The 12,442-nt window shown below is 38.8% G+C and overlaps 1 protein-coding gene across 2 annotated transcripts in view; it reads left to right on the forward strand.

The window, feature by feature from the left end:
* The window catches only part of USP24 (ubiquitin specific peptidase 24), a gene marked incomplete at its 5' end in the record, with an annotated part of 162,154 nt that overhangs the window by 56,536 nt on the left and 93,176 nt on the right, over positions 1–12,442 (forward strand). For both annotated transcript variants that reach the window (XM_014586891.1, XM_027770887.1), the window contains 7 exon segments: positions 2,293–2,400; positions 2,599–2,694; positions 2,786–2,947; positions 3,214–3,261; positions 9,022–9,129; positions 10,334–10,483; positions 11,117–11,248. In XM_014586891.1, the coding sequence (XP_014442377.1) occupies positions 2,293–2,400; positions 2,599–2,694; positions 2,786–2,947; positions 3,214–3,261; positions 9,022–9,129; positions 10,334–10,483; positions 11,117–11,248 (804 nt within the window).

The following is a 12,442-nucleotide window of genomic DNA, read 5'->3' on the forward strand; positions in this document are numbered from 1 at the left end:
CCCAGCCCTGCCTCTCAGCCACAGAACAGATCAGGAAGATAGGTGGCAGAGGAGTGTGGGCATTGTAGTTCGCAGGCTCGCAGCCCAGCGCTGCAGGAACAGACAGAAGAAAGTTAGGTGCAGGAGTAGAAGGAAGCATGCCGCGGTCACTTGTATTTCACTTTCCACATCTTGGCCTTCGGTTGAATACCCTCCTCTAATTGAGTCCACATGAGATGGAAGATTAGAGACCATGATGTTCATAGGGTATATCATTCAGCACGAATTCAGTGAATGGCTCTATATGCATAATAGATACTTATCAGTCCACTGCTGTTTTCACTGCATTTATCAGTTTTCATGAGTAATTTTTCCTATTTAACCCTATTAAGTGAGGGTGCTAGAAATATTTGAGCTTACAGATCTTACCTTACTGGGTCTCTATGTAGATTTTCTTCATTTTTTTTTAAAGTTTTTGCAGTGTGTTGTGTACACTAACAGGAGAGAGACAGAGAGAAGGAAAGTGAGAAATCACCCCCCCACATCCCCAGAAGGATAGCCATGCCACAATCCCTTCTCCTCCATTCTCCCTTTGAGATTTTGGGCACGCCCCGACAGGTACCCTGCATGATTTTCAAGCAGCCGGGTGCTTGAGCCATGGTCAGCCATGTGGGAGTCCAGTGCCTTAACCACCACACCACCTGCTGGTCCCCAGCCCAGTGTATTCTAACAGTCACTTCCCTCTCTCTCATAAATTATTCTCTTCTACTTTGTCTTCAAATATTAGGGATTTTTTTTTTTTTGCAAGTAGAATCCTTAGCTCTTTTCTCACTATTTAAGCTTTCATTAGTCAGTTTCATCCACTGACTTTGACTATATTTGTAGCTACTGACTGAATTATATCTCTAACTTAGACTTCTTCTTGCCCAGTGTAGTACATTTAAATAAGTTCCTATTATACCTTTGTGTATGTATCTCATTGGAAGCTCAAATATTTTATGTCCAAACCTAGCCACTCTTCTCTGTTTCAGTGGTAGTATTCATCTAGTTGGAAAGGCAGAGAGGAACCTGTAGTGGGCCTTGAGTATATCCATTTAATCACTGTATCAGACCGAATCTAGCCAGGAAACTGCAACTGTGCTTTGCGTTCCAGAGAAAATTGCCCACAGGGCATCGTTTACAAAGCTGTGGCTAAAGTGAAAGAGACCCAAAGAGAGAAGTAAAGAAAGAATCCTGGGGAGCAGAAGAGAAAAGAGGGTTGTTTAGTCTAAGGAAAAGAAGCTGCTTTTAAAGGTGCTTTCCCTCAGGAGCTCACCCGTCTGAGGTGTCGCCAAGGCTTCTGGATTCTCTCGCTGCCTCAGCCAGTACATGCACCTACTCTCAGCCTACCCCAGCACGTTTCTCTTTTCCTTTCATCTCCCAGCCCTGCCTCTCAGCCACAGAACAGATCAGGAAGATAGGTGGCAGAGGAGTGTGGGCATTGTAGTTCGCAGGCTCGCAGCCCAGCGCTGCAGGAACAGACAGAAGAAAGTTAGGTGCAGGAGTAGAAGGAAGCATGCCGCGGTCACTTGTATTTCACTTTCCACATCTTGGCCTTCGGTTGAATACCCTCCTCTAATTGAGTCCACATGAGATGGAAGATTAGAGACCATGATGTTCATAGGGTATATCATTCAGCACGAATTCAGTGAATGGCTCTATATGCATAATAGATACTGAGAAAATTCCCAAAGAGTTGGACTTAAAAATGTCCCCCTGCCTTTCAAGTTTCTCACATGGTGTACAGTGAGGAGGCATGAGGATGCCATGATTGAGGTTTATCAAGTGAATTTCAACCATAAGATCAATGATAGGGTCCACAGTTCTACAGTAGAGTCTCACTGCACGTTAGATAAATAAACATTAATTGAGGCACAAAATGTCTAGAAGCAAAATTTTAACTGGGGCAGATAATACTGTCAACTGAGGCCCTCAAAATTGCTTATAAAATGTCAGAAGTATGTTTGTCTTGCAATTTAGTCAGCTTGAAATTTTAGTTGGTTGAAAATACTTTGTTGTCTTCTTATAGTGATTATGTCAGGCTGAAAATTTGATTTTTTTTTTCCTGACATTGTCTTTGTAAAGATAACCATTTATAATGCTTGCTTCATGTGGTCTTGCCAATGTTACCATGCAAGTGAATGCTGATTAGACTTGGGTTAATTTAACATTGTTTTAATTTCGTTTTTGCTTCTGTAAATTGCCAGGGAGAAGGCTTAGGCTTTTCCAAGTTCTAAGACTCAACTTTTTTCTAACGTCTGTCTCCTTTTCTAGTCAGGACAATCATCTACGGTGATTGAGAACATTCACACTATTATTGCTGCAGCAGCTGTGAAATTTAATTCAGATCAGCTTAATCATTTGTTTGTTCTCATTCAAAAGGTATGTGTTCAGTCAGACTCGCTTACTTTAACATATTCCTAACATAAGCTCTCGAGGTCCCTCACCCCTACCAAAGAGCAGTGTTTGAATGTCCTTTTTCTTACTTGATGAAACATTTTTAAGCTCCGGTTTTTAAAGTTTTTGCATGTTTTGTCAGTTCGTGAAGCAATTCCTTGTCGTTTCTTTTCCGTTCTACAGAGCTGGGAGACGGAGAGCGATAGAGTAAGGCAGAAGCTGTTGAGCCTGATTGGACGCATAGGCCGGGAAGCTCGCTTCGAGACCACTTCTGGAAAGGCAGGAGAATCATAAGGCTTTTTCTAGCTCCCAGTGCGTAAGGCGGGGTTACTCGCCTTCGACTGGCTCATCATCTGTGATGTTATTGTAGGTGTTGGACGTACTCTGGGAACTGGCTCATCTTCCAACCCTGCCCAGCAGCCTTATTCAGCAAGCCTTGGAAGAGCACCTGACAATCCTCAGTGATGCCTACGCAGTGAAGGAGGCTATCAAGAGGAGCTACATCATTAAGTGCATAGAGGACATTAAAAGGGTTGGTTTCATCCGTAGTCTGATTTTGTTGTCAGAGTGACAGTATTGCCTAAGTAATTAGAAACAAATAACTTCCCCCTGTTACTCATGTGAAACCATTGGGTCATGAGAAAAGTTATGACACATTTTTTCATAGGAAAATACATCATGACTTTTCTGACAACCCAATAGATAAGCTGTGTAGAAGCTCTGTAAAGTCTAGGATTGGGAAATTGTAGGTATTTCTTTTACTAAGTCACTTATATTTCTCTTAAAATTAATTTTCAGCCTGGAGAATGGTCAGGTCTAGAAAAAAACAAGAAGGATGGATTCAAGGTAAGAATTTGCAGATGGAATCATCTGAAAGGTATACTGATTTAATAATTCCCTTTAATAAATTACATCACAATTTACAAATAACAGTCATAAATATTTATTTATGACCTGTGTTTTATTATTTAAAGCTTGAGTAGTTATTGACCCTTAAAGGGGAAAAAAATTTCAGGGTCACATTCAAAGAATGGATCTATTATATAATTTTCATCAAATTGTAAGACTTTCAACTTAGTTTTTCTTTTTAAATTTAAATCCAAAGTATGTACAGTTTTAATATGTGCAGTGGATTCTAAATTAGTATCATGCCCATTTTTCTCCCATAAGGGAGAAAGGGAAGACTGTTCATAGAATAAGAAAGAAAGAAGGGAAAAAGAGGTTCCTTTCATGCTGGCACTTGACAGTTGTTGGGGGGCTTAGTTCAGATATGTTCCCAAAGTAATTCTTGGGCAAACAGTCACTGAGTGAGTGCCCAGTGCCGGCCGGGGCTCTCTGTTTGGGGAACGCAGGGTTAGATAGTGACTCTAAGAGGGCCGAGGCCGTAGGAGCCCTACTCTTTGGGACTGTGGCCTCCAGGTAACAGAGTTTACGGATGTCCTTGGATATGACGGTTGGCAGATCAAGCAGGAATGGTTGTATTTCTCCTGTCACTCTAGTTTTTAAACCTCATGTCTCTCATGAGGGGAGGATCGTCTGGCCAGCTCAATGGACCATACTTCTTTGTTGCAGCAGCCCTGATCAGACCAATGTGGTTCTCCCACTGAGGCCCTCAGGCTGCTGAGACCATGCTTAAAGCCTAGCTGTGGGAGAAATTTCATTTTCTGAATTTTATTTTTAACAAAAGAAAAGTTTCTGGAAAATGGCTACTGGCTTAGTGTTTTATTGGTAAATATTATTTGTTGGTTTTCATTGAAAAGTATTTCTTTAAAAGATCTTGAATATGCTAATTCTCATTGCTATATTGAGAGAGACTTAGCTCTTGTTAAGAGGCTTTGATGACTCAACGGGCTTATTCTCTAAAGTTGTATTTCATCAAAAAGTTTAGTTGGGGGCATTGAAGAACTTTGTGTTTTTTTATTTCTGACATTGAAATTTGATCAAATGAATTGTCTACATCGAATCTAGCTTTGTATATTAAAAAAGAATTCACAAACTGGAGCTGGTAATGCTCAGGCTGTGAGGAATTTATTCCTTAAATTCAACAACATTGCTCTCTTTCTACTCAGGTACAATTTGAGGTTTTCCAGTTTTCTCACTCAGCTCAGTGATTCAGATAATTTAGTGACCTCTCTCCTCATGATTGAAATTCATCCAGAGATACTGAAGAAGTGAGATCCTTCAATAGTAATGAGGAAAAGGGTATTTATAGAAAAATGGTCTTTTCTTCTCAGCGACAGACACTTTTCTTTATAGATATTAAGGTCAAAGCTGAAGGGGACCTTTCCCTTCCTCCAGGGAAATGACTTTTGAAGACACGAGCACTCCTTCCCGACATGCTCCTTCCTGGGGTAGCTAAGCTCCTTAGTTCTTCCAGTCAGTTACATCACTGCGTCTTCGTTGCTTCTCTTTGCAGACACTTTATTCATGTCTGTTGTTTTATAACAAAACTCAAAGAGCCATAAGAAACATTTTTCAGTCATTGTGTAAGACTCAAAAAGGAATATTCTCCCTTTTCCTTTTCCCCACTGCTCCCAGTAAAGAAATTCCAGTGTGCCATTATTTCACTCCCAATAATATCTTGCACTCTCACCTAGCACTTTTCAGTTTATGAAGTGCTTTCACAGCTACTCTCTTAGAATACACATTGCTGAAGGGGGGCAGTGGGAAGAACAAGACCCCCTGGATATGGCTCCAGGCAGGAGATGAATTATTTACTGCCACTAAAGGTGTTTTTCTATGCTATGCCCTTTCCTGCCAGGCAGCAAGGTGGGCTGACTGGGGATTATGTCTCCCTGCCAGGCTACACAGAAACTAAGCAAAGGGTAAGACAAGATCACCCACCTCTTACTCCCTTCCCACCCTCAGCTACCTCTACCCCCAACTGATTCTCCTTCCCTCTGCTTTTGACACTCTCAGAATCCCCAAGTCCCACTGTTGTGTTCAGAAGTTCCGACCTCGACTTCTGTAGATTCTGCAGGGTACCCTCGGCTCCCTCGGCCCTCTCTCCTTTGCTTTCTTTACCTTCCACTGTCTACCCCAGCCCTTTCCCTCCTTCAGTTCTTTTTTCCTTGAATTATAACGTTTAAATGTACTCATCTAAAAATATTACTAAACCAAAAATATATATATATAATTTTTATTCAGTCAGTAGTATTGGCATATTCCTTAAGTTATGATCTTCAGGCCTTCTAGCATGGGTGCCTGGCAGACTTTCAGTGAATGCTGAGTTCCGTCCTCTTACTTCCTCCCCTTCCCCCATGAAGTCACTGAAAGCTTCACTTAATACAGGATTGAATCACCTCTGCTTGCCAAAACATGTAACAGAAAGTGAAAGGAACAAAATGTCCTCATTACAAATACTCTCACGGCGATGTGGTAATATAGGAGGAAGCGCTTTAAAAATCTTCTCCTCCCATGCCAGTATTTGTGGGTCTAGATAAAAGACTAGGTCTGGAAAAGACAGATGCAGAAGTGGGAGATGTTCAGTTTTGAGAAGAAATAACTCAAAATGTAATACGAAACATTTTTTTAAACATTTAGGGATTGTCATAGAGAGGTTCAATTCAGTTACTTTCTAGGTCTCTCCTAAGAAGTATGCAGAGGTATATTTCAGTATGATAGGTCAGTGAGCACTCAGTCTGAGGTAGTGAGTTCTTCTCCCCTGGACATACGAAGACATTAGTCAATCATAAAATTAAAAATGAATGAAGAAAATTGAGGTGTAGCATTGCAAGCTAAACCCGGTGATCTTGAAGGCTGCTTCTGACATTAAGGAGTTTAATTTGGATGTCCCATTACTTCCTACTGTGAAACCTCAGCTCCATGACATATCAATTATGTACATTTTTGTAAGTGTTCACCAGTCTTTTGCCCCTTTTGTAATCAGAAAAAGTAATTTTTCTTGTGACTCAGCAATATAATATCGGATTAAATGGGATAAATAGCATCTTTCCTGATTGCTAAACTTTAGAAAGATTATATCAGAAATAATTCTTAAATTCAAATTTTATATTATTTTTCTTTTCGTTTTAGTTTATAATGAGTTATCATCACAGGATACTTTGCAACATTAAATTAAAATATTTTAACCATAACTGGCTTAATTCATTGTAATGATGCTTTTTTTTAATTTTTTTTTTAAATTTATTTACTTATTTTAAGTTGACCAGGGAGGGACAGAGAAAGAGAGAGAGAAAGTTAGAAAGCAAGCCGCCAGGTCTAGGACTTGAACCGTGGTCCGCCATTGGGAGTCCAGCGTCCTTAGCCACCAGGCCACCTGCCAGCCCCTGTAATGATACTTTTTAGCGTATCAATTTAATACTACGTATGTCCTAATTTTTGACATCCTTTTAGAAAATATCAGTTTGGACATAAACCTTACAGTTTTGATCATTATAATTTTGCGGTTTTTACTTTAGCAAAAAACATTCTAGTTAGTCTTATAAGCAGTTGTCTTTTACATATACCTTATCTCTGTGATTCTGAGATGCAGTGATTGCAACCAGCATCACAGATTTAATAAGCTTACTGAGAAGAAAAGAGGAAACTACGTTTTACTTTCCCAACTGTTTGTTTAAATTCACAATCAGAGGTTGAGTCTGAGCCTTCTTTTGACAAATTATGATTAGCTTCCCTGTGGCACACAACTTTTCATAATCTGTAGTAGTGCTTTGGGCCTCTGTAAAGGACCTCTGTAATGTCTTTTAAGATTGGCTGTATGATTTGGGGGCATACTGAAGAATATGGAGTTTTGTGTACTTGTCTTCTTTTGTAAAACCCAGGGTGCTTTTTTTTCTTAGTTGAGTTGCCAAGTTAAACAGCTTCTCTTGAATTAAAGTGCAGTGCGAGACAGAGTGACATTTACTGCCAAGTGATACAGCCCTTCACAGGGCGAGAGTCTGCCCTGCCAGCTTCTCCTGGCTTTGAAAGACTCCAGTCTGAGACCACTGCAAGTTTTCTGTACTTGTAATTGCATTCGTGGACATGACAGGCTCATCAGGGCTACATCACGGTGGATTTTTTTTTTTTGATAGCATTTAGGTAACAATCAGCGATCCACATTTAACTTAAAAACCCATCTTTGTTTGATGCTACCTACACAAACTAAAATGACACGTGGTGATGAAAAACTACTTTGGTAAACACTAAAGTTTGCACATACTCAGGTGAGGCCAACTATATCAGAAGTTGCCTTTCTGCCTAGTGGCTGGCAAGTTTCTTTTGACATATTTGCAAGAAGTGTCAATTTCATGATGTTAAAATTTATGAAACCTGTGTCTAAGAATCCAGGAAATATGGTATTTGCTGACTCATTGGTTAATCTCTATGAAACAAGAAAAACAATATTTTGGCAATGGTTTCCTCACTTTTTTTTTCTTTTTTTTTTTTAACCAGAAGGCACATGAGCTTTCCAGAGAGGAGGAAAGGAAAGAAAGCATCCCTAAATAGATGTGGTTATGCCACAATCACTTCTCCACTTCCCCCTCATTTGGGAATTTGGGCCACAAGCCTGTCATATTTTTCAAGCCAGGAATATTCAAGACTGGAATTCACATTGGGCAATCAGCCATGTGGGATCCAGCTCCCTTAACCACTTGACCACAAGGCTGGCCCACACGTTTAATATTCAGTAACAAGATGCTTTTCTGCAAAAGACATAAAAAACAGTTTTCCTCTCCACAGGAATTTTTTACTTTACAGAAAGATTCAATAAAACAAGAAGGCTTTAAAACAAAAAAATTGAGCCTTTAAATTGAGTACCAAGGACTTAAACTTTCAGTCAGTTTTTTGACTAGTGACTTAATCAGTCAATTCGCTAATAGTGTTTATTTACTTTGACATTCCTACCAAATTTTATAAGGAAATTTCATAATTTGAAAGATGCTGCTTATTAAAAAGCAGATTTCTTTTTAGAGTATTAGCATGAACATCAAGCTTTTCAGATCTATACTATGAAGATCTGGATTGTCACATATCATTTTCAGAAATAATGTATTTGAAAATATTTTGAAAAATATAAAGTGCAAAATAAATGCAAAGTGTCTATAATAAAAAAAAATTAAGGTTACTTCTTATGAAACTATTTTAACTAGGATATGCAAGCAAATCATGAATATTTTATTTACTTTGTAGACCACCATTGATACCTTGATCATATCATTTGCATTTTAATTATGTAATTATGGGAAACCGAATTCTTACTCCATGTTACTTACCAGCCAGCTCAGTATTATCCAAGTTAAGCTTTTGCCATCAGTTTATTTTATCGTGTCAACATGTCTTAGCGACCTGTGCTACTTAATCTATCCTCTGAAGTTGCTAATTCCTGTCGTCTGTTTTTTGCTGATGTGCCCCTGTACATTTACTGTCACTTCATATCCACTCCTGTTTGCAGTCCTTAGCTCTAGGAAATTGCATGCAGAGTAAGAAGTCGAAGAATGAATTAGGAGTGCATGGAGATAAGCTCTACATGAGCAGTATGAAGAGGAGAGTAATAGAATGTGTAACAATAAGACCAAATTGACTTGGATGTTTTTTATAGCTAATAAACAAATCTGCCATTTATTTCTACATTTAATTACTATAACTTCTTTTCAACCCTAGTCATCTCAACTTAATAACCCCCAGTTCGTATGGGTGGTACCAGCTTTGCGTCAACTCCATGAAATCACCCGCTCATTCATAAAACAAACCTATCAAAAGCAAGACAAGGTAAGAAAATAACTATTTCTGATTATTATACAATTACTTGCATAACCTTTTTAAGAGTAATTCATTTAATTTTATTTATTCACTTATTTTATTTTAATTTGATCAGAGAGAGAGAGGGAAAGTGAGAAAGCAAGCTACCAGGTCCGGGACTTGAACTGTGATTGGCCATATGGGAGTGTCCAGTGCCTTAACCACCACGCCACCTGCTGGCCCCCTTGCATAACCTTTTATAATTATAGAAAATGGCAGAAATTATTGTAGTTATAGTCAATCTTAGATCCTTATGATTATTAATATAATTCAGTAATCTTTTTTTTTGGAGAGGTTTTTCACTATAGGGCGCGTGCACTCACCAGACAGACAGAGAGAGACATAGAGACAGAAAGCGAGAAATCACCCCCCCAGGAGGGATGGTCATGCCGCAATCCCTTCTCCATTCTCCTCTCGGGATCTTGGGCACGCACGCACATGTGCCCGGCGTGAGTTTTAAGCCACCGGGTCTGGGACGCGAACCACGGTTGACTATGTGGGAGTCCAGCGACATAGCCATTACGCTAACAGCTGGTTCCCAATATAATTCAGTAATCTTCAGTTGGGACATTGTGCTTTTATTTTTGTAAAGCTATATATATACACACACACACACACACACACACACACACACACACACATATAAAATATATACCTATAGTTATCGGGAAAGTCATGCATAATTTTCTGTTTTTCTATGCAAAAATGTGTCATGGCTTTCCTGACAACCCAATAATATATATCCCTAATCATTTCCTTTCTTGCTTATTGTTAGAATTTAGTCAAGTTTTAAAAGTCAGAATGGTACTTTAGAAATTTGTTTCAAAAGGTACAAAAGTTTACTTTGTGTTACAGATGGATTAGTTTAAGGGACTATCGCTTCCTCGGGGTAATATACTTGGGAAGAGAGATCTGAAATGTACACAAGTGAGGGAAGTGAAATAGCTCTCCTTAAGGACTTTTATCTTTTCTTTTAAAAGAAAGAGAGCGGTTTGTTCATTCCCTAGTAAACATACATACTAGATTGATTTTATTTACTTTTGTGTGGGAAGTGCGAGTGAGGAAATCTTTATATTTGCTATGTTTTATGCAGTACCACATCCTGCAATAAAAGCTGTATTAAACCAACAAAACAAATTCTCATACTACTTTTTCTTTCGTTATTTTTGCCAAGAGCATTATTCAAGACTTGAAGAAAAATTTTGAAATAGTGAAATTGGTAACAGGAAGCTTGATAGCTTGTCACCGACTTGCAGCAGCTGTGGCTGGACCTGGAGGCTTAACTGGTTCGACTCTGGTGGATGGCCGATACACTTACCGGGAGGTATCAGGCCTCGTGTTTTTGTTTCATGATTGACAGCATTCATTGGCCCTATTAGACTTAACCTATAGAAGTAATATCTATTGGGGGTGTAACTTTATATGAAGAGGTAATTTGAGATGTCACTGTGGTCATGGAACAGTTTTGTATAGTTAACCATAATCATTTCAAAACAAAGTTTAGAAAAATTATATTTGATAAAATAACTTGAGCATTGCATATGATAAAGTAAAAAACATGTAACACCTTTGTCTTTGATCTGACATAATCATTTTAATTCTGTATTTTATTTTTAAATCAAGTGACTGCTATTATTACTGTTCTTAAAAAGTATGAAAAAATCCTAACTTGCAAGTTGTGGATTTGCATTTTACTTAAGATTGCTAAAATTACATTTTATTGAAATCTTAAGTCAATTGTATTTGTAATAGACTTCCAATAGAATTATAGAATTTGTAATAGCTTCTATTACATTGTACTGTCAACTTAGAGACAGATTTCTCACATTTACTTTAGCCTAAATTGTATATAAAAAGACAGTTAGCAAAACTATTTATAAAATTTTACACTTTATTTTGTTTTGCCTTTAGTTTTGAATGTCTGGAGTTAACTAATTAGCATTTTATTTTTTTGCAGTATTTAGAGGCACATCTAAAATTTCTGGCATTTTTCTTGCAAGAAGCTACACTGTATCTGGGTTGGAATCGTGCCAAGGAAATCTGGGAGTGTCTTGTGACAGGCCAGGATGTTTGTGAATTAGATCGAGAGGTAAGAAGCTAGTATTGTGGTTAAAGTAAAGCAAAAATGTTTAAGTATTTTTTTGCATATCTTACTTTGTGTGTGTGTGTGTGTGTGTGTGTGTGTTTCACGTTAAAAAAAAGTTTAGTTCTAAACACTTCAGTTTACATAATCATAAATAGTATAGGCCAGGTACTATACGTGCTGAAAAGGTTGTTTCTTTTTTTTTTTTTAGTTTGCTATAGGGTGCGTGCATTCACCAGAGGGAAACAAAGACAGAGAGTGAAAGGGAGAAATCACTCCTTGGGCGGATGGTCATACCACAATCCCTTCTCTACCATTCTCTTGAGATTTTTTGGGGAGTACACATGCACATGTACCCAGGGCTTAGTTTTCAAGTAGCTGGATCTGGCACTCAAAAAGACTGTTGGTCATGTGAGATCCAGCTACCTTAATCTCCATGCCACCTGGTGGCCCTGAAAGGTATTTTTTTTAATAATATGGTCTCCATGATATAAATAAATGTGAGTTCTTTGATAATTTTACCATTCTAGAGAAATACCAAATTCAACCAAATGATTGCAGATACAGAATTTTAGGTATATTTGAAATTTTCCCCTTAAGTTTATTTATTTCTTCCATAAAAGAAAGACAGGTACAGCAGAGTTCTTCACACTGCAATCCACCCCCAGCCTCATCCCACAAGAATCATAGGCACGTGTACCCAGACTGTTCAGGAAGGCCTTGGGACATGAACGTGGGACCTTCTTGCATAGCTCAGCATCATGGAGCACCACATTACCACTCTACCCCTGAGGCTAACCATGAACAGGTTTTCAAAACTATAATTAAACAACTAAAAATGGATTAAACCAGGAATCGAACACCTGCTTTTTTTTCCCCCCTCTGGAGAGGTTTTTGCTATAGGGCACATGCACTCACCAGAAAGAGACAGGAAAAAAAAAAAAAAGAAAGACAGAGACAGAGAGACAGAAAGGGAGAAGTCACCCCCAGAAGAGGATGGCCACGCCGAATTCCCTTCTCTTCCATTTTGCTCTCGGGACCTTGGGCACACACGCACACGTGCCCGGCGTGAGTTTAAGCCACCAGGTCCAGGACTCGAACCGCAATTGGCTACATGGGAGTCCAGCAACATAGCCATTACGCTAACTGCTGATCCCTCACCCGGCATGAGTTTTAAGTCTCCAGCTCCGGGACTTCAAC

Source organism: Tupaia chinensis, unplaced genomic scaffold (genome assembly GCF_000334495.1).
Source record: "Tupaia chinensis unplaced genomic scaffold, TupChi_1.0 Scaffold000165_2, whole genome shotgun sequence".
Classification (NCBI taxonomy): Eukaryota; Metazoa; Chordata; class Mammalia; order Scandentia; family Tupaiidae; genus Tupaia; species Tupaia belangeri.